Source organism: Felis catus, chromosome B3, assembly GCF_018350175.1.
Source record: "Felis catus isolate Fca126 chromosome B3, F.catus_Fca126_mat1.0, whole genome shotgun sequence".
In the NCBI taxonomy this organism is placed as follows: Eukaryota; Metazoa; Chordata; class Mammalia; order Carnivora; family Felidae; genus Felis; species Felis catus.
Window position 1 is genome coordinate 63,343,573 of NC_058373.1, and position 20,554 is coordinate 63,364,126.

The following is a 20,554-nucleotide window of genomic DNA, read 5'->3' on the forward strand; positions in this document are numbered from 1 at the left end:
TCTTCCATTGTCTCAGGCTATTGAGAGGCTATTGCTTCTTTGGTTTCCTTGCTTTGTGGTCACATCATGCCAATCTCTGTCTCTGTTTTCACATTGCCTTTTTTCTCTGTGTGTGTCTTTCCAATCTCTCTCTTGCTTTTCTCTCTTATTAAAGTTTATTTTTTGAGAGAGAGAGCTCGTATGTGTGCATGTATGAGTGGGGGAGAGAGAGAGAGAGAGAGAGAGAGAGAGAGAGAGAGAGAGAGAGAGAGAATCTCAAGCTGTCAGCAAGGAGTGGACTTGGGGCTTGAACCCATGAACCGTGAGATCATGACCTGAGCTGAAATGAAGAATCGGATGCTTAACCAACTGAATGACACAGGCATCCCCATACCTCTACTTTTCTCTTCTAAGGATGTTATTGAAAACAGGACACATCTGGATAATCCAGGATGCTCTCATCTGAAAAATAGTTATAGTTTTAGTTATATCACCTAAAAACTGTGGTTATTGTTTTCAATGTGCAGATGAAGAGGAGACTGAAGATGTGACAGAAGACTGGAAAGAATCTTGAGCGATGACTTTCTGGGCGTGCTTGCTTTGAAGGAAGTTGGTAAATTAAACTGTTTTCTGAATTCTTACATTCATTGACTGCATCTATAGAGACCATTCCTCAAATACTGACTTTAATATTTGGATTCTCTCTTCCTAGGTTTTGCTTCTTTGATAGTTTTGAGACATGGGGTGCATTTGGTCAGTGATTTTTTTTCTTCACTGAAATGCCTGGTGAAATTGTGTTTTATTGCTAATCTTGCAACATCAGGGATATGTTATAAAACCAACATTTTATGTATGTGTGGTGCTTTGTTAAAACTAGATGAAGTACTATGATGACTTTATATTTGATTTTATATGTTACAACTTCATTGTGATTTAGACAGATGGAATCGTTATGAATTCTTATTTGGGCCCTGATTTTCCAGCTTTCTTCCCGTCTGGTGCCTGTTAAGTACAACTTGCCATAGAAAGAAATGAATTTTCTCAACAAAGCAATGTTAGCCTGGACTTTGCTTCCTTACTAGCAGTGGTATTTTGCTCAAGCAAGAGTTTGATTTACTTGAATTACTTGATTTTTAGTACCATTTATCATCTTGCAGAATTTGCCTTTTAGAATGCAGCAAATAAATCATCCAGATTGGAAGGAGTTTATATGTCAGGATTTTGAGCAGAGGTTCTGTGCTTCGCTTTAATTGAACTGCCTTAATCACATTCTCTCTGAAGCAAATTCTGTGGCTGCGGGTTGGACTCTGATGATTGCTATAGTCCAGGATTCATGCTTACTGTCCTAGATGGAAGTTAGGTTAATCTCCCTGGAATAACCTCTAGAAACTAGGGGCAATCATAAAGAGTCAGCAGTAACCATGAGTGTTGAGGAGGAAGTGAACATACATCCACTGCAATTACTAACTTTCTACTTTGTCCCAATGAGAATACTATGGTAAACCCTCTAAATTTAAGTAGTTTGGAGACCAGAGGGGACAGATACTAATTAATTAGTAAAATATTAAATAATTTGTTCTTGCTCCTCTACATTGGACTTACAGATGTCATAGAAAGAGACCACCACTTTCTAGGTGTTAACTTAATACACAACTATTATGAAAGGACCATATGAAGAGGTCTCCTATGACCTCTTCTAGGACCTTCTAAGGTCATACTTATGCAGCAGGGATGGATGATATTCTTAATCAAAGCGCCATAAGCACCACATAGAGAGGGCAAAGGGAAGACACTCACACTTTTTTCTCCAGAGTGCATTAAAAAAAAAAAAAAGTAGAATGCAGCAAATAAAGATGAGCTACTTAAGAAATGGTCTGGGGTACTCTTGAGAGAGAGAGAAGTTTTGTCTAGTTACAAGTCAGTAACTTGGATTCATGAGAAAATTTTATGTCAACACTTTATACAATGAATTGGCACGAAGTCCAATTTATTTCTGATGAAAAAAATGAGTTAGCTATTGTGCTACCTTTAATGAAGGTTGGGGTAATAGGTATGTAGCATGATTCTTTTTTGCTCACACACATTTTCATCTGCTGATAGTTGAGGATGTTAATGATTGCTTATATCACATTTCCTTGACTTTGGAAAATAAACTCTATAGCTATTACATTTAGAGGAATGGATAAGCGATTTCTTTTTTGAGCCTCCTTTTTCAGTTTACATTAAACTAACAATGGTTCATATTGATGTCAATGTGTGACAGCGCGATTTATCTTGACGCTGAGTTTTGTTGGGGGAGGGTACCAGCAGATGTTAAAGTCGTGCTGTTGGACGCTCCTAAAAATGACACATGCATTGTAAAGTTTGGGTCAGGGGAGGGGTGTTATGGGTGGGAATTTGCAGTGGTGACAGAGAGGAGCCATTTTTGCCCATCAAACTTTATGAAGACCTCAGGTTTCTAAATCTCTGTGCTTCTGGTATTTGAGTGTGTGCAGTGGGGCTGGTTGGGGGGGGGAGTTTTGTTGGGGGTGGTGAGAGCTTATGGCTTTCTAATGTGTTTCTGCAAACAGTACTTGAGGCATACTGAGCTTTTCTGTTATAGGAGTTTAAGAGAAGGGAAGGAATACAGAATGATCTCAAGTAATGGATTTTTTTCATGAAAAGAGGTGACACAGTTCATTCCTTAGCATGTCAGCTGAAGGTACTTCTAACAAGGATTGGTAAGCTAAATTTAGAATACAATTCAGATGAGATCAGGTGCATTCAAGGGATACAATATAATTCAACGCAAAGGCTCCAGAATTTTTTAAAAAAATGTTACCCTGATAGGGAAAGTGTTCTTATTAAAAATCAGTGTTATTATTTTAAGGTTCCCTCTAGACCTGATTCTTTCCCCCAGAACAAGATCGAGAAGAAAAACTCTGAAAGAGCAAGAGCTAGCTCCTATTAGAAACAAATTTAGGATCTTAAAATTGAAGTTTTTTGCTATGACTTCTCAGGAAAACTACCCGCACCACCTTTATTGCAAATCCCCACAGGACCAAAAGTTTATTGGCCTTTAATCCAATTGTCTCTAAAACACATGATCGTAAACTCTCTTAGCAGGAAAACTCTCTTAGCACCTTGATGGCATAATCTTAGTTCTTAACAAGCCTTTTATTTCCGTACAGTCTACCGATTTGAAGGTCAGTCTCAAAGTAAACACGAAGGATACCCAGGAAAATAGCTCCCGTTCCTGGACACTTTTTGTGTCCTATCAGGATCTTTACAGTTCCTATAGGTTTGCTCCTTAAAAAGTGAATTGGGGCTGCCTGAGGGGCTCAGTTAAGCGTCAGATTCTCGATCTCAGCTCAGTCTTGATCTCAGGGTCATGAGTTCAAGCCCCGCATTGGGCTCCACGTTGGACCTGGAGTCTACTTTAAAAAAAAAAAAAAAAAAAGTGAATTAGAATTCTCTCCGAAGACTTGCCATGTTTGTGCTCCTCTGAGAAGGGATGATGTCCTGTTTCAAAGAATTATCTTTCAGATCAGTTTTCCAAACTCTGTAGCCCTTTTTGATATCTTAGAGTTCTTTATTCTTTACCTAGGCACCATGAAATGATTTGGTAATTTATACTTCTGTATGATTATGCTGCCTTAGATGGGAGAAGTGTTTTTTTTTCTTTTAATGTTTACTTATTTTTGAGAGAGACAGAGACAGAATGCAAGTGGGTTAGGGGCAGAGAGAGAGGGAGACACAGAATCCAACGCAGGCTCCAGGCTCTGAGCTGTCAGCAGAGAGCTTGACCAGGGGCTTGAACTCACAGACCACGAGATCATGACCTGAGCTGAAGTCAGACGCTCAACTGACTGAGCCACCCAGGTGCCCCGGGGGAAGTGTTTTTAGAATAAGAGGGAAAATCAACAAGAATCTATCTCAGCCAGTCATGTGTGGTGTTTCATGGAACCCCAAAGCCAGACCTTTAACCTACTCACAAGATTTCTGATTGTACTTGTTGTTATTAAAACTGGAAATTAGTCAATATTTTGCTTTCATTGTTAGCTCACCCATACTCAAGTTCTGCTTATTGTAATGCTTTGGTCTTCTCTTTAAAAATTTGATACTTGATGTGTATTTTTTGGATTTCTTCCAAATCCTTTTAGTCCTGTTTTTGACCAAAGGTAAATTCATCTTCTGACAGGGGATGTCTATAAAGTTTGGCCCAATTTGGTAATGACGGTTCCTCCCTCATTCGCACTTCTAACGCTTCTCGACGACATGTAATTGTGTGCTACCTATCCAGTGCCGTCAGGCATGAGCCAGAAAATGTAGCCGTGAGCATTGTGTGCGCCTCGCTTATATTTTTTTCCCTTTGTTTTCATTGTTCTTTTTAGAAACAGAACTGTACTCTGAAATGGACTCAACGTTTAATTACCTTTCTAAAACATAAAATTGTATCCTATTGGGGTCCACCTTTTGAGTCCTTCCTTTGTTTTTCATAGGGCAGGCTAATGTTTTGTTCTGATTCCACAAATGCAGCAAATGTGTTTTGCAAGCAAATCAGTCACCTTCAATTGGATAGAAACTGTCAATGTTACTAATATTTACTGTAATGTCTTGTGTATGTTGTATTGGTTTAGGAATGGAGTTTACCCACACCTCATAACACAGCCAGTAGAGAATAAATAAACATGGATACAGTAAGTATAAATATAAATTTCCATATGATTTATTGTCGTTCCTTGTACGTAACAGTAATATACAAACTTACACTGCTTTTAGAATGTAAAATGGATAAAAATGTGTACAAAAAAAGCACATTCCTAGAAAAAGGTATTGGTAAATAGTAAAAACTGGGGGGTAACAAGCGAAAAACAAATCAAAAACAAAACAAGAACCCCAACAATTCTTCAATTCAGTGTGCAAACATTTTATAAAAATAGAAATACTAACTCTACAGGCAGTATTTCCTGATAAATTATTTAAATAGCGTATCTACACAATCTGAGATCTATTCCAAAGGCAATGAGAAAATAATTTATAAAAATAAAGCAATGGTATATAAGATAGAAAAAACATAACTTTCAGAAAATGTATTTAACATTTCAATGCTATTTCCTTATTGGGAATACTTCTCTGCAAAGAGTTTTTATACTATGTACAACATTGACTTTTTTTTTTTTTTAAGGTACTACAGTAGCTTTAAGTTTGTAAGACACTTAAACTCTTTCTGCTTGATCCAAAAATTCTTTACTCAGTCACACAACAAATGAGGTAATATTTGTATAGAAGTTTCACCTTTTTTTTTTTTTTCTTCTTCTTTCCTCTTTTGGAAAAATGACAAAGTGTAGATGCTTTTCTTCTCCCTGGAAATAGGCACAAGGGATAGGGTACAACAGTATTAAAGGACTCTTGGCTTTCTTTTTCAAAGTTACAAACACTAGCAAATGGGCAACTGATTCCACTTGAAAAGACAAAAAAATCCCAAATCATTCACTCTGAGCACAAAGCAAAGAGCAGCCTGCGCTGATTTTCCTTGTGCCGTTCTTGTGAGAGATTTGCTGATAAATCTCCACTACCTGCTGTCAAACACTTTCCACGTGAAACCTAGATTCCAGGTAGAACAGAGTTAATAAATAATCTGTATTTACAATCTTACAGTCATGAAGACTCCTAACGAAGATGATCCAGATAGTCCTTACGCTTCTTCCTGTTCCATGAATAGTCTTTCAGACAGATCCGCCAAAGTAAAAAATAAATATTTTATATTGTAAAGCGTTTGTAAAAAAAAAAAAAAAAACCCAAAAAACAAACAAAAAAAAAAACCCAAAAAACAAAAACAAAAAACCAAAAACTACAGTCTAAGATAGTTGGAAAACTCCATGACACTCAAGAAAAGAGAAAAGGAATGTTTTAGTTGAGAATTTTGTGCCTTTCTAACCATAAAAATACAAGCCCGGCTGCCCGTCTCTTTGGAGCCAGCCCGGTGCTGAGATGGTAGGTTTTGTGATTTTCCTGCTACATCTGCACAAGCTCCATCTGGAATAAAACCGACAATTTCATGGTAACCAGGCAGTGGCAGCCAGCACAGCCTTACAATGGTTTAGTTCTCATTCCCTAGTTTGGTCACTGCAGGTGATGTCTAAGGGATGGGGTTCTGGGAAGGAGTCCCAAAGCCAGTCTTTCCCTCCCCTCCCTGCTTCTATTTAAGTGCCTATGTACGCGGTTAATCAGCTAACACTGGTCAGCATCATGAAATCCAGCAAGTCTTTCAATCCCCTGAAAATGATTTAGTACCGAACATGTAACAGCTCCACCTTTTCTTCATACAATCATCTGTTGGGGCCACGCCCTTCCCGTAGGGCTTTGGCCCCTGCTCCTCCTCTTTCTAAGGGTCAAGCATGGTGGTTTGCCAATTCTAGTGAGTCCTCCCTTCTCCCACACGCCTGAAAACGCTTTGGAGTCCACTGCTCAGAGATGGCCTCACGCTAGCACCCTACCCTGACAAAAACAGAGTGGGGCAGCCACCTGCCCACTGACGCGGGGGATGCTTTTGCTTTTCGGAAAGCAAACCAACGTAATTATTTCTGTTCTTGGAAGATTGTCTTTGCATTCAGAGGCTGTATGCTGAGTCTCATTTGGAAAACGGCATTTTCTTGAGGCAAGTCCCATATCCTAGGAGTCCACAATGATACGCAAGCAGAGAAAAGGCAGGGAGGAGTGATCCTAGGGGTTTTCTTAAGCCCGTGGTTCCAGAAGGTGCAACACCAGCATTGGTTAGGATCGGTCTTTTGATCAACAGTCGGATGATTAGGAATCTGTTCAATAAACAAACACATAAATAGATAAGCCAATTCATTCATGAAGGCACTAGCGTTAACGGTTAACAAATGAACCTTAGCATAGCTCTACTTTTATACTGACAAAAGCTTAAGACTGTCAACTTATTAAATGTTAATGAGCTTGACGGAGCAGGACCTTCCAGGGTGTATGTACACTATGCTTTCTAAAGCCTTCAGTGTTTAGGGAGTGTTCCACGTTCAGACTCAAAGATTACGTCATAATTTAAATCTGGAGTAAAATCCGTCTTTTTACTGACTGATTCTGGTAGGCATCAGGTCTTGGCCCAGTAAACATTAGACGTTGTGTGGTAGGCCCAGCGCTGGACTTGAGGCTCAAGTAAGCACAGAGAGAAAAAGACTAAAAATAAACTGAGGTTCTAGTGAGAATTAATTGAGCCCATCAGTCTGACGGTAGTATACCCTTTCTACCCTTAGACACAAGGAAAGGCTGGGCAGGCCCTCTTATGCTCGAATGTTGGGAATAAGACTAAGTAGTGTGTAAGGCACAGAAACAGGTCAAACTTGAAAGTAGTATTCATGGGGTCCAAACTGTACACCAGTTTGTCCACAGTTTATCTTTCTACTGGGAATGAGAGCACAGAGACTGCTACGCAAACTGAGGTTCTTAACAAGGAGTCCAGCTTTCATAAGCCACAGCCTATAGGCCTTGTTTTTATCGTGGTCTTCAACAGCAAAATAGAAATAACCCGGTCTCTAAAACCGTCTTTTAAACAGATGCTCCCGTAATGGGCACCCTCAATAGTCTTAATTAGAGATGTCAAATGTGGGTTCACTGTATCGTTGCTCCTACCTCTGCATTCGTATTTCAGGTCGGAGAAGAACACCATTTCTTGAGAGAAGACAAACAACCCCAGTCTACCTCCAGCATAGGTTTTGTCGTAGATGGGTCCTGAATCAGCCATGATTTTCTTCCCTTCATACATCACCACTCTGCAGGGAAGAGAAAATCTCGTCAGTGACACTCCTAATTTTTGGCCGCCTCCTCCTTCCCCATCAGTGTGTGACTAAGTGAAATGTAATCAGCACCATCTTACCTAATGAAACCCGTCTTTGGTCGGTGGCTGAGACGCCACCTGTAGGCAGTGAAATCTTTCCAGCCTATGTGACGAGGGTCATGCCACAGAGTGCGCACCTGAAGGAAAAGGAAAAGGTTGAAACATGGCTGAATCAAGATTTCTGTTTCATTCTATAGGAAGGAGTACTTGAAGGGTACCAAATGGGCCTAAATTAGAGGGCTGCAATGTTGGATTTTTTCCAAGACCTTTCATTTGATGTGTGGCCTTGAATCAAGGAATCATGATGTGTTTCCTTGAAACACAGGAAGCAGAAAGAGGAAGGAAAGTTTTGTTTGAAGAGGCTGAAACGGTCTTTGGATTTGAAGGGAACTCTTGGTTACAGGAAGCTCCCCTCCCAGAGGCCGCCATTTGGTTTTTACAAAGCAAAACTTAATGCTGGGGTTGCTGGGGCCGGGAACTTGATATCTAAGACTGCCTGGGGCTAGTCTTGGCCAAAGCACAGGGTCCCTAGTGCTTGTCCAGCACCTTCCTCAGGGGCCTTGTTCTCACCTGGCCGGGGGTGTTTCCCGTGTGCCACAGGGCGTTCCGTAGGTGCTCGCCTGGCCCTGTTGTGGAGTTCACCACTTTCACAGAAAGGCCTGAGTATCCCTGAGCCCTAGTGGGGTTGGTGTCCCAGTAGGACTGGGTGACTTGCTTCCACATCACCACATAAAAGCGGCTGCTAGACTGGTAGCCAAACACAAATCCAGCATAGTCATCATCCCTCTCAGTGTTGATGAAGAAGGTGCCACTGAAGTCCACTGCATTAAACTCATCGTAACCTAGAAAATGAAAATGAGGCCAGATGTGGGTTAACACCTGCAGCCCTTCAGAAGCTCCTGGGTTACATTCCCAGACATCCATAATACTTCAGGGAGACACCTAAGTGCCAGGTTTTACATTTGCTTCTTTCCCGTGTATGCACTTGTCTTTTGTTTGGAGAACTCCTTACCTACAGCAAGTCCTGGATCGCAGTTGACAGTCTGGACGAGTTCTTTACCCTGATGGCGCACCACCCAGTTAGGGTCATTTTGGGACGTCCCTTTGGGATCTAGAGGAATCATCTGGAATCGGCGGAAATCGGTCTCACTGATATCAATGTTTTCGGGACAGATGTCATCAATGTCTGGCACATTGTCATGGTCAAAATCATCTTTGCAAGCATCACCTCGACCGTCACCTAAGGTCAAAAAAGGCAAGAGTTCAGTGGAATTTTGAAATCTTGCCGGTGTCAGAAATTCACTCTCTTGTCTAAGTTGGCATATAGTGTTTTCATCCTCGCAATTATCCATTTGGTTTTGCTTTTATGGTTTCTGAGAGAGCCATGGTGTCAGTCTCTTAAAGTGGCTCCCCTAACTCACCGTCAGAATCCTTCTGGTCAGGATTGGGCACGAGTCTGCAGTTGTCCCTATCATCAGGAATGCCATCGTTGTCATCATCATGGTCGCAGGCGTCTCCCTTGCCGTCCTTGTCATGGTCAGCCTGGTTGGCATTGGGCACATAGGGACAATTGTCCAGGTTGTTCTGGTGGCCATCTTCATCAATATCCTGATTGTTGTCACAGGTGTCTCCGATGCGGTCTGAGTCAGAGTCGAGCTGAAAGAGACAGAAGCCAATGGTAAACTGAGGTATAAGTCATGACTGTTAAAGATGACTTACAGAAGATTCTCCCATGTTTAATATGGCCAGTGGGGTTTCAGGTCTGTAAGTTTCTGCCAGAAGAGAAAATGCTATTAAAGAAATAAAATTTATGGTAAGACCCAAACTCCACAAACAGCGGACCCTCCGTGCCATTTGCTCTGCAACGTTATCCCAAAGATCCAGAACTTTATTGTTCTGGCCCCAAAGCTATTTATCCTATTGCTTTTTGTTTTCCAGGACCTCATAAGAATAAGTGCTATGAAGAAAAAGCTCAATCTATCATTTCTATAATCTTATATAATTTTCATTTTTAAAAAGCTGGATTCTGGGGTGCATGGGTGGCTCAGTTCACTGAGCCTGGCTCTTCATTTTGGCTCAGGTCATGATCTCATGGTTCGTTGGGACAGGGCCCCACGTTGGACTCTCCACTGACAGCACAGAGCCTGCTTGGGATTCTCTCTCTCCCACACTCTGTCCCTCCCTTGCTTGTGCTCGCTCTCTCTCTCCCTCTCAAAATAAACTTAAAAAAAAAAAATCTGGTTTCTAAGTTTCTACAACAAAGCATCTGAGAAAAGAAATGCCTTAACTTACATTGCTAGAAAATTATGGCCAATTACACATGAAAAGAAATATTTTCAGACATGGAATCTGTTCTGGCTCATGTATATTTGTAGCACTCTCTCACATAGGTAGAGAACAGAACGATCTGTTTGTCAGTCTTCAAAATTATCTGGCATTGCAAACAGGAATTTGAGCTTTTGCAAGTATTTTTAGTTGGAGGTTTTTTAACAGCCAGATTCTATCCTTAGCCATGAAAATGGTCATTAATTTTTTAAGAATCTTGTCTTCCATCTCAGTCTTAGAAACGATTAACGTTACCAGAGTAGTCAGGTTTTTGCTTTGTGTAATTTCTGTTGACCCTGGTAGATCACACAAAGTAAGTCACATGGACCTCACAGAAGACCAGAGTGAAGTTACAAGATGGTCACACAGAAGATCTCTGGGACTCTGCAAGGAGCTCTCATCAGGCAAACTGTATGAAAATACTACAACTGGGCTAGGAGACCTCAAAGAGCCATGGCACAAAACAGTTTGAACTCTTTAAGTGCTGTTTTCTTAGAAGCCTAACAGGAGCTATTCCAGTACTCTCCTGGGAGGCTGTGCCAGGGGTCCACCTACCTGATCTGGATTGTGTTCCAGGGGGCAGTTGTCACACTGATCGCCGACCCCATCCATATCCGTGTCCCTCTGGTCCACGTTGTAGACGTACTGGCAGTTGTCTCGTTCATTGAGGATACCTGCAGGGAACAGGTGACCAGTAAGGGCTGGAATCTCTAGCCTCTGACGTTTTGATAAGCCACGCCCCCATATCTGGGGCTGCAGAGAAGTAAGATGGCCCCTGGCGCCTTACCATCCCCGTCGATGTCAGCGGCGCAGGCATCTCCTTCCCCGTTGTTGTCTGTGTCAGCCTGATCTGGGTTGTGGTTGTAGGGGCAGTTGTCACAGCGGTCTCCCACGTCATCCCGGTCATAGTCATACTGGGCTGGGTTATAGTGGAATGGACAGTTGTCCTTAAAAAAAAAAAGGGAGTATTTTACAACACTGTCCATGCAGCCAGCTCCAGCCTCAAACCGTATGTGTTATATACAACTGCAAAAATCTAACATTTTCTACTTCATGATCACTGTAGAAGTTAAAAACCGGAGCATAATGAATGAAAAACAGGTTCTTATTTGTTGTGCGTCAGTGAAATGGAAATATAAGGACACCATCCCCGTTCTTTGTAGGCTGAAATAAATTGTCCTGCAACTCAGGTAAGAATGTGAAACATACCTGGGGAGCAGAGGGTCCTTGTTTATATATTGTCATTTCTTGTTCAAATTGGTGGGGGTGGGGATGGAAGGTCGAGATGAAAAACCAAAACCCTCATGTAAATATTCTCTTGGCAATATCTAGGCATTACAACTACCAGCGAATGACTGTTAGCTTCTATATACACGTTTGGTTGGTTTTTCCTGGTACGTGTACTGTAGTTCCTTTGAATCCTACTAAGTAGAAGAGAAGGATGACTGGAAAGCATCCTTACCCTGTCATCTGGGATTTTATCATTGTCGTCGTCGTCATCACAGGCGTCGCCAATTCCATCCTTGTCATAGTCTTCCTGCCCGGAGTTGGGAAGGTTGGGGCAATTATCCTGGAAAGAGAGGACCCACATGACAGCTGCAGACCGTGTGCCCGGCTGTCAGCTCACGCGTGGGGCAGGGCCCCCAGACACAGCACACGGAGAGCGAGTCGAATGCTGCGCTCCCTGATGGGTGTATTTTTTAACAGGAAGACAAGAAATTAAGCATTTTCCTGGGGGCATAGATCATTTGTAGAAATGCTGTGCGCTTTATGCGTGCTGGGAACGCAAGTTCCTCTCCACTGGCGTCTGGGAGAAACGTGACCAACTCTGGAGCAGGCCAGCCAAAAGGGTCTGCCCTGTGCACGTACTTGGCACCAAGTGACTTCATGTTAAGGATTCGTGCCGTTCTGCCTTTGTGTAATTTCATCTGTTGGTTTCATTTGCAAACTTCAGGCACTTAAAATTGCGTGGCCTCTTCTATGGATCAGGGGAATGTGGATTCTTTCAGGAGGCAGGCTGTACCTTTTTGCAGTGGTAGGTGGCATTGGCCACGCACACCAGGTCCTCGTTGGGCCAGCCGTCCAGGTCCGTGTCCTCACCGCAGATGATGCCATTGCCTGCGTAGCCGGGCTTGCACTCACAGCGGTACATGGGGTCACTGTAATGGCCCAGGTAGCTGCACTTGGCGTTCTTGTTGCAGTCGTGTGTCCCATCTGTGCAGGGGTTGCGGGGCTTGCATACCTGGGGGCGACAACATCCTGATGTGCATATGCAGAGCCTTCGAGAGTCCCCAGATCCCTCTCTTCAGTGAGGAGGAGTGTGGGGTACTCTGTCCCTCCCTCTTCCCTGGCCCCTGTGGGTGTCCTAGCCCATCAGCTCACAACTTGTTCCAGAGCAGCATTTTCAAACACGACGGACGATTTTTCCCCTGCTGGCTTTACAATGGGGTTGTCCTGTCTTGTTTCTAAAACCTCGACTGGACACTGAGCCTTTTCCCTATTTCTTTGTGGAGGCTGTGAAATGCCATGCCCGCCTTTCCTGGCGGTTTCAGTGAAGGACACCCCCCCCCCACACACACACACACTGGTCGTGTGGTCTCGTCTACCTGTTTGTTGGCGGTGGCATATTCCACACCCCGGCCGAAGGGCTGCGGGCCAGTGAAGCGTGGGGGGCAGGGCAGACAGTTGTAGCCCGGGTCCGTGTTCTCACACCTGTGCTCCCCGTTGTGGTTGAAGCAGGCGTCAGGTACTTCTTTGCACTATGGGAGAAAATGACAGTTTGCCTACTGTTCAGGGAACATCGCCCGAGGGGAAGACTGCGAATTCAGCCGTTTTTCTTAGATCTAGGCACTCGGCCATCGCTTCCTCACCTCATCGATGTCTTTGCATTGGATGCCATTTCCACTGTAGCCGGGGGGACAAGCACCACATTTCCAGCTGCCGTCAGGGTAACTGGTACACTTGACCCCAGCAAAGCAGGGATTGGACAGGCATCCGTCTGGGATGAGAGAGACAGGCAGATGGTGGGTATAAGCGGCTGTTACTGCCACGCTCCTCACAAAACAATACGGTGTGAAACACTGTGGGGAACATGTAACTGTTCACTTGTTGAGGGGACTCCGAAACGCCAGGTGGACAGTGTAGTCAAAACACTCAGGGCCATTCACAGCGGGAGCATCTCCCGAATGCTGACCATGGGTTTCAGTTACACAAAAAACCCAGGGTGGTTTTATCCGGGGCCGCATGACTCACCAATTGGACAGTCCTGCTTGTTGCAGATCTGGTTTTCTGTCGCATCACCAACGCAGTCCTTGCCTCCAAACTGGGGTGTGGGGTTGTTGCAGAGCCGGCTACGTGTCTGCACCCCTCCTCCGCAGGTGACAGAACAGATGTCCCACAGTGACCAGGGACCCCAGCCTCCATTGACTGCAAGAAAGCGAACCACATGCCAAAGTGAAGGTCCATTTTCTGACACCTCGCCTCTCCTAGGAGACTCTCCTCGCTTTGTCTGAGAAACCTCTCCTACTCGGACACAGGAGGACCACGTTTGTGAAGAGGGCCAGTTTGAGATGGTTTTCTGTTTTTTTTCTTAAAAGAAGCTGCTGAGCATGCAGGACTTGGCTTCTACTTGTTCCCGAGGAAGTAACCTTTCCCCCCTTCATGGCCCGGCCAACAGGAGGCCATGGGTGCCCGGTCTGCAGGGGTGCGGCACGCTCTCACTCACTGGGGCACGCGTCTCTCCTGCAGGCCTTGGTCTCTCGAGCTTCGCCTTCACACGGCTTCCCGTTCATCTGGGGGCTAGGGGAATTGCAGAGTCGGATCCTTGTGATCACACCGTCACCGCATGTCACAGAACAAGACGACCACGGGGACCAGTGGCTCCAGCCGCCATCCTGTTTAACTAAAATGCAAAGCTGATGGTTACAGGGTGCTTACCAGGGGTCAAGCTCTATGCTAACCGTTTGAAATGCATCACCTAGGTGAAATCCTTAAAATAACCCTATCGAGAGCTATTATCCCCAATATGCAGTTGAGGAAAGAGCCGCAGGGAGGGGAAGCTGTGTTCAGGGGTGCACAGGTGGGCAGAGTTGGGGTTCAGATTCAGACCATCTAGAAACTGTCCCCTTAACCTCTATGCTCTGGAAGCGGACAAGGACAAGTCAGCTCTCCACATTCCTAAGGGGCCACGATGCTCACATCTCTTGTCACACTCCTGAATGTGGCAGGTCCGAGTCTGGACGGAGGAGCCCTCGCAGCGGTTGTTGAGGCTGTCACAGGAGCGACCTCGCTGCTGGATTCCGTTGCCACAGGTCACAGAGCAGGAGGTCCACTCAGACCACGGGGACCAGCCATCATCCGCAGAGTCGCTGGCTGCAGAGGAAGCGGGGTCATTTAGTGTGCGATCACCAAGATATGCTGTTGTTTAGACTGTGCTCCTCAGGACCTCCTTCCTTTGCCAGAGGGTGAAAGGCAAGGGGTTTCTTAGGCCAACAGCCAAAAGGTTTACCCCCTGTCATTGCGTTACAGCACCGGGGTCAATGAAGGCTCAGCCTGGGTCAGCACCGTGAAGCCTTCTCCCAGTAGCATATGTTCACCTATTCATGGGGTCTCCTTTCTCAGCATTTCCAGTGGCTTTCCCTTTCCTGACTGAAGAGAGCTTGGTAGGCATTTCTAGTCCCAGGCTTCCAAGACCAGGAGATCTGCAGGCAGCTTATACGAGTCACTTTGGACATCGGGGGAGCCACAGACCATGTGTCTGGCAGGTGAGCTGGAAGCAGCGTAGCTGCTCTTGGCTCTGCCTCCAACTCGGTCATGAGGTTAATCAGTGCGTGGCTCCTCTTACCCTAGCATGTGGGGCCTGCTCTGCGCAGGTTTTCACAAGACAAGGGGTGTGTTTACCAGCCGCCCAGGCACCAGGACTAGGATCGCATGTAGCTGTATCAGACACAGGACCGAGAATTTGTTTCTCTTGCCATCAGCTGGAAGTCTTCCTAGCAATCCCGGACTGAAGTCCAGGACTCCACTAGTCTCCAGCTGGCTTTGTTCCCTTGAGCCCACACCTGAAGTGTATGCTGAGCAGAAGCAGTTACCCAAGCCATCATCCTAGTGTCAGTATCGTTAACACAGCCTCGATGAGACTGCTTGTCCTGAGTTGTGGCCAGTGTGGAGTGTATACATATAGGGGTGTATGTGTATATGTGTGTGTGTGTGTGTGTGTGTGTGTGTGTGTGTGTGTATGGTGAGTGCTACTTTCCTGCTTTATTTCTTAGTTGTGATGAGGTCATTTTTATGACCTGTACATACTACATTCAATATTGACTCAGCAAAGTGATTAACTTATACTGCCCACAAAAACCAGGGGATAGGGTGTCTGCCGTGGAACAGTATGGTGTCTGGGAGAAGCTCCCAGGGCCCCGAACCTGCTGTCATTCGTAGGCCTCTCTCCTATTCCTGCAGGTAAGACAGATGCAACTTTCAGACCCAATTAAGTCCAAAGCTTGCACTACAGACCGTCTATTTCTCTGCTGTGATTTTTCTTAACTCTAGGCCACCGTGTTGAATTCTAAAAGGCAGCCAATTTAGAGCTAGTGCTGCTACAAATTCATCTCTCCTTTCTTCAGAGCATCAAGTCAAAATTAATAAGCTATACCAAGATCATTATCGCCTATATGGCAGCCAAGCCATCAGTTAACCAGATGCTGCAGCAAGAAACTGAATTAAAACACACAATGGAAATGGGGGTGGGGCTCTAGTGTCCTGCTCAGCGGTCCAGGGTTTATGGAGAACTGAGCTAGTCACTAAGGAATGGTTATGAGGTTTTAAGAACTTACGCCAACACCGTGGGCAGCATTCTCCATCGGGAACTGTGGCATTGGAGCAGGGCATGATGGGGCAGGACACTTTTTTGCAGATGGTAACAGAGTTCTGGAAGGCAAGAGGGAGAAATGGGTTACTAAGTGTGTGGCAGGCAGAAGTTTATATACTGTAACATTTCAAGATGAAACACGGTCCTGGGTATAAATGCTCTACTGGAAGGACTTTAGTACATCTGTCTGTCCTATTTGTAGCCACCATATTATGGAGACCATTCTAGTGCTAGCTACTTGTCACTCCATGCCCTAGAGAGGTCTTTCTTGATGGCTACATAGTGGTAGAAGTGACAGCACAAAGAATTCGTCCGAAGGGAACCACTGAACATCAGGAGTCAAGTCTTTCCATCTGTGTCTGAAAATGAACTCAAAACTCAGCCAGGGCTTTTAAATTTTAAAATGTTCTCCTTACAGAGAAGAGATCAGTGAGCATTTTTCCAGCTTCACATACAGATCTGGATTTGTATTTAAGCTTGGCTTTGCTCGGTGAGTCAGGCAAACCCTCCAAGCGGCTTCCGGTGGCACTCGGGACAGCTAGTGACAGACACCGCCAACAGTGCTATTTGTGGTAAGTAGACAGTTACGTCCTAACGGTGTCGGGCGAAGTGATTTGAACAACCAGTACTGTACTATGGGAATCTCGGGGTCATTGCTGAATATAGGTCAGGGGCTGGGAAAATCAAAGGAAGGTTCCAACCAGGTCTTATTTACCTAACATTCAACACTTAGCCTTTGAACTAAACCAGGCAAATTAGATCAGATGTCTTAGTAGACTTGTCTTTCAGATACTTGGCCTGGGGTATAATTAAGACTTTGAAAAACATTCTCAGAGTTTCAAGATTTTATAGAGGTCACAACTGAGTCTGGAGAACAATCCACTTTGGTATCAGGCCATCTGGGTATTTCCCTAGAGACTGGCCCCAAACACGTGCCATCAATCCGTATTTCAGTCTGTAACGATCCCCACCTGACAGCGACACTCCGTGCAGCTATCAACAGTCCATTCCTCGTTATTCCTGTACTGAACTCCGTTGTGGTAGCAGAGGGGAGGCCTCCTTAGCTCATTGGCCAACTCCTTGTTCTCTTCAGTCTAGAAGGGAGAGACAGGCCATTAGTGCCCAACTTCATTTTCAGTCACTTGGGGTCACCTGCAATACACCTTCAGCTGCTCATGCTAAAGGGCTGGGGGGAGGGGCACTGACCACTTTGCGGATGCTGTCCTGGAGGGTGGTCACGATGGTGCGCAGGCCCCTCAACTCCAGGACCATGCTGGACAGCTCATCGCACGAAATGCCACAGATGGCTTGCAGATCCTTTGTCTTGTGGCCAATGTAGTTAGTCCGGATGGCAGGGCTGGAGCCGTTTACCACGTTGTTGTCAAGGGTGAGAAGAACATTGGTAGCTGCCAAGGAAGAAAGCAATACAATGAGGAAAGTAATGGAAGGTCTTCACACGGCTGCTCTCACCAGCCAGCCCCTGGAGTTCCTACTTGTAAAGACAGGACACCTGGGGTGAAGGACACAGGTGGAGGGGAGGCACACGTATAAAAGGGACCTTCAAGAGTGATCTACACGTAGCTTTTAACCAGGTCATCTGGGGTAATTTAAGCATGACCACCATTACTTAAGTTTCTCAGCTTGGTTTGGGTGGCGCTTCCCCAATTTCCTCATATGCCCCCCCAAAACAGGATGGTACTCACAGCTCGAACAGCCTTTGTTCCTGAGGATGGCTTCTGGTGTGGTTCCGAAGACGAACCTCACATTCTGCAGCACCCCCTGGGGGCAGAGGACACACATTACTTGTCGAGTAGTGTTGAGTGGGGGCGGGGGAAATGGGTGGGAGAGAGGGTTTATGCCAGGAAAAGCACACAAAGGAGGTTCTAACAGTTTGAAAGAGCGCGCTTTAAAGATCACCATGTCAAAATAACACGCCAACATAAACTGCCAAACAACTTCACCATCTTAATTGGGCCTTCTGCCAAGTCTTCAGTATTTTACAAGGAAATCAGTTTTGAGCCCACTTGGATACACAGGAAATGGAATCGGACACCAGGGACAGAGAATATAACGACACTCTCCAGTGTCAAAGAGTTAGATGTGGGAGTTTCAAAGCCCGAGTTGCAAAGATCGAGACGTTTAAGCAAGGAAGAAGCCGTGGCAGCAAATAAGCACTATTTTAACCTTTTTGAGAGTGGCTCCTGGGACTGGCTACATTCCCACGAGGAATCAAATGGCAAAGTGGTAAATACCATGCTCACACTACCCATTACGAGCTACATTACGGTTGGTAGAATGCATGTAAAGTAAGCCCTTTCCTTGCGAATAGCATATGAAGGATCTAAGGCTTGAACAGGCAGTTCTATGAAAACCATTGCTTGCTTCTGTCAGTGGTTTACGAAGTGTGGTCCCCAGAACACCAACATTAGCTTCACTTTGAACTTGTTAGAAATGCAAATGATCAGGCCCCATCGCAGACACACCGAATCTGAATCTCTGCGAATAGGGTGCTGGGTGCCACAGTATGTGTTTTAACAAGCGCTCCAGGTGTTTCTGATGCGCCCTGAAGTTTGGGAACCACTGCCTTGGTCCTCCAGTATATTTTCTATACTGGAAACCCTGCTTCTCCTGCTATAGTGCTCCTGACAAGTCAGCTGCCTAGCAGTCGAACCCAAGGACCAGGAACTGGAGAAGAGGCCTCACCTGGAAATTGTCATTGACACCTCCTTTTGCGATGCGGAGTCTGGCAACGTTGGCCAGGTCCCTGGTGAAGATGCTTTGGATGGGGACATCCAGCTCGGCGTTCTCCATCTTCTCACAGTCGATGTACAGCTGGGCCCTGTCCTCCTGCACAAACAGGGTGATGCTCTTCCATTGGCCGGTCGCCAGGAGCGCTTCTTCCACCGACACCACATGCTGCATCCCCTGCACGGTTAGGCTCAGGTCCAGGGTGCCCGCCTTGCCATTGGAGACCACACTGAAAACCTGGCCCGAGTGGTCTTTCCGTTCTATGGCCAGCAGTGTGCCTCGGGTCTTCTTCATCTGCCTCAGGGAGGCCAAGAGAAGGAAGCCTTTCTCTGCCCGCACGGCATCCACCAGGTCTTGGAACTTGTCATCAGGCACAGGGGGGATCAGGTTGGCATCCTCGATGCGGAAAGCTGGGCTGGAAGAGTCAGGCCCCTTCACCAGCCGGCGCCCAGAGCCCTTCCGGGCAGCGCCCGTGAGTTCAAAGATGTCGAACACGCTGTTGTCTCCCCCGGATTCTGTTCAATAGAGGACATACAATGAGCCTTCTAGGCTGTGGCCAGGGATGGGGACAAAGGGACAGGGCGAACACTCTGGGCAACCACTGAAAGCACTAAATAAACGCCATGGTCAGAGGAAAACTGCGTTCTGATGTTCAATCAGGGCTCTGGGAGAAACAGCTAGCAGTGGAGAGCATGACAGGGAGGCACACGTGGGGTAACCAGCACCTTCTCATCTCCCCCCCCCCCCAAAAGGTATCATACAGACTCACCTGGAATACGGTTGGAGCCACATACATGCAACAGGAAGAGGACACTGAGTCCCCAGGCCAGCCCCATAGTGGAGCTGTTTGTGCCCAGCAGGGAGCCTGTAACAGGAAATACAGATCCTCAGAGGCAGCCAAGCAGGGAGGGTGGGCAAAAACTGGGGGCTGGGCTTGGGGCCAGAGCCCTGGGGGATCCCCCCTTGGCCCCACATTTGCTGGAATGAGGGACAACAGTATTTACTTTGGACAGGACATCAGAAAGAAAAAGAATCAAGGGGAGGAGACAACGGTTTTAAAATTTGGGGGTGGCACTGGGGCAAAGACCAACAACTTGGGGACTTTCCCTTGGCAAGTCGAGGGTAAACAGTAGGACAAGGAGCCGCAGTCTCGGGGGTGCAGGGAGGCACAGGGAACTAGAGGTCTAGACGAGTGACAAAAAAGGTGTAGGGAGCAATGGAAGAATCAAAGAAAATCTTGTGGAAGGGGCGTCCTGACGAGTTGGTTTGTGAACCCCAAGCGGGAAAGAATAGCTCTGGAGCCCTTCCACGAGAAAAGTCTCCCATCAGCTGGGAGAGACAGCGGGGAAAGGCGAAGAGGTATGGAATCCAGGGTCCGCGAGAGGCTGAAGCCTCGGAGCTCGAGGTGTCTGGCCAGGGCAGCACCCGGTCCTCGGCGGCCACCTGGGGACTCCTTACCTGTGTGCACACGGGTGCAGCGACCCGGAGCGGCGGCTAGGGAGCAACGACAGGCGGCGAGTCCCGGAGAGGCGCGGGGCGAGCGGGGCGCCCGAGGAGGAGGCGGCCGCCGGAGTCGGAGGCAGCGCCGGAAGGGCTCGCGGGAGCCGGGACTCTGCGGCCGGCTCGAAGGCAGTGGCTGGCGAGGCGGCGGAGCGGCGCGCTTTTAAAGGCGCGCTCACATTCCTGGGGATTCCTCTGGCCAATGGGAGGCGGCGGGGCAGGAAGCGAGAGGGGGGCCAGTCTGGGTTCCTCTCTCCGCCCCCCGCTGCCTGGCGCATAACTTTCCAGCTAGAGAGTGA

At 46.3% G+C, this 20,554-nt stretch overlaps 2 protein-coding genes and 1 long non-coding RNA gene across 5 annotated transcripts in view; 2 read left to right on the forward strand and 1 right to left on the reverse strand.

The window, feature by feature from the left end:
* The window catches only part of FSIP1 (fibrous sheath interacting protein 1), a 201,030-nt gene extending 195,218 nt beyond the window's left edge, over window positions 1–5,812 (forward strand). The window contains exons 12-13 of one of the 3 annotated variants that reach the window (XM_045059560.1): window positions 507–592; window positions 692–5,812. In XM_045059560.1, coding sequence (XP_044915495.1) covers window positions 507–553 — 47 coding nt within the window. In that variant the 3' untranslated portion in view covers window positions 554–592; window positions 692–5,812. Of the gene's footprint in view, window positions 1–506 lie in introns of all 3 variants that reach the window. The other 2 variants (XM_045059561.1, XM_006932677.5) reach the window with 2 other exon arrangements.
* Window positions 4,664–20,394, reverse strand: THBS1 (thrombospondin 1). The gene is made up of 22 exons (XM_011283077.4): window positions 20,214–20,394; window positions 19,525–19,620; window positions 18,711–19,270; window positions 17,711–17,786; window positions 17,214–17,413; window positions 16,979–17,101; window positions 15,973–16,066; window positions 14,339–14,512; window positions 13,866–14,042; window positions 13,394–13,567; window positions 13,012–13,139; window positions 12,748–12,900; window positions 12,165–12,383; window positions 11,604–11,711; window positions 10,929–11,088; window positions 10,697–10,815; window positions 9,238–9,472; window positions 8,829–9,056; window positions 8,387–8,658; window positions 7,856–7,953; window positions 7,612–7,751; window positions 4,664–6,776 (listed from the first exon to the last, which is right to left on the reverse strand). The coding sequence occupies exons 2-22, from the start codon at window positions 19,589–19,591 to the stop codon at window positions 6,769–6,771; spliced, it is 3,513 nt and encodes a 1,170-aa protein (XP_011281379.1). The 5' UTR covers window positions 19,592–19,620; window positions 20,214–20,394; the 3' UTR covers window positions 4,664–6,768.
* The window catches only part of LOC123385981, a 33,993-nt gene continuing 27,950 nt past the window's right edge, over window positions 14,512–20,554 (forward strand). Inside the window, exon 1 of the long non-coding RNA XR_006599322.1 lies at window positions 14,512–16,579. This is a non-coding gene — a long non-coding RNA (uncharacterized LOC123385981). The remainder of the gene's footprint in view (window positions 16,580–20,554) is intronic.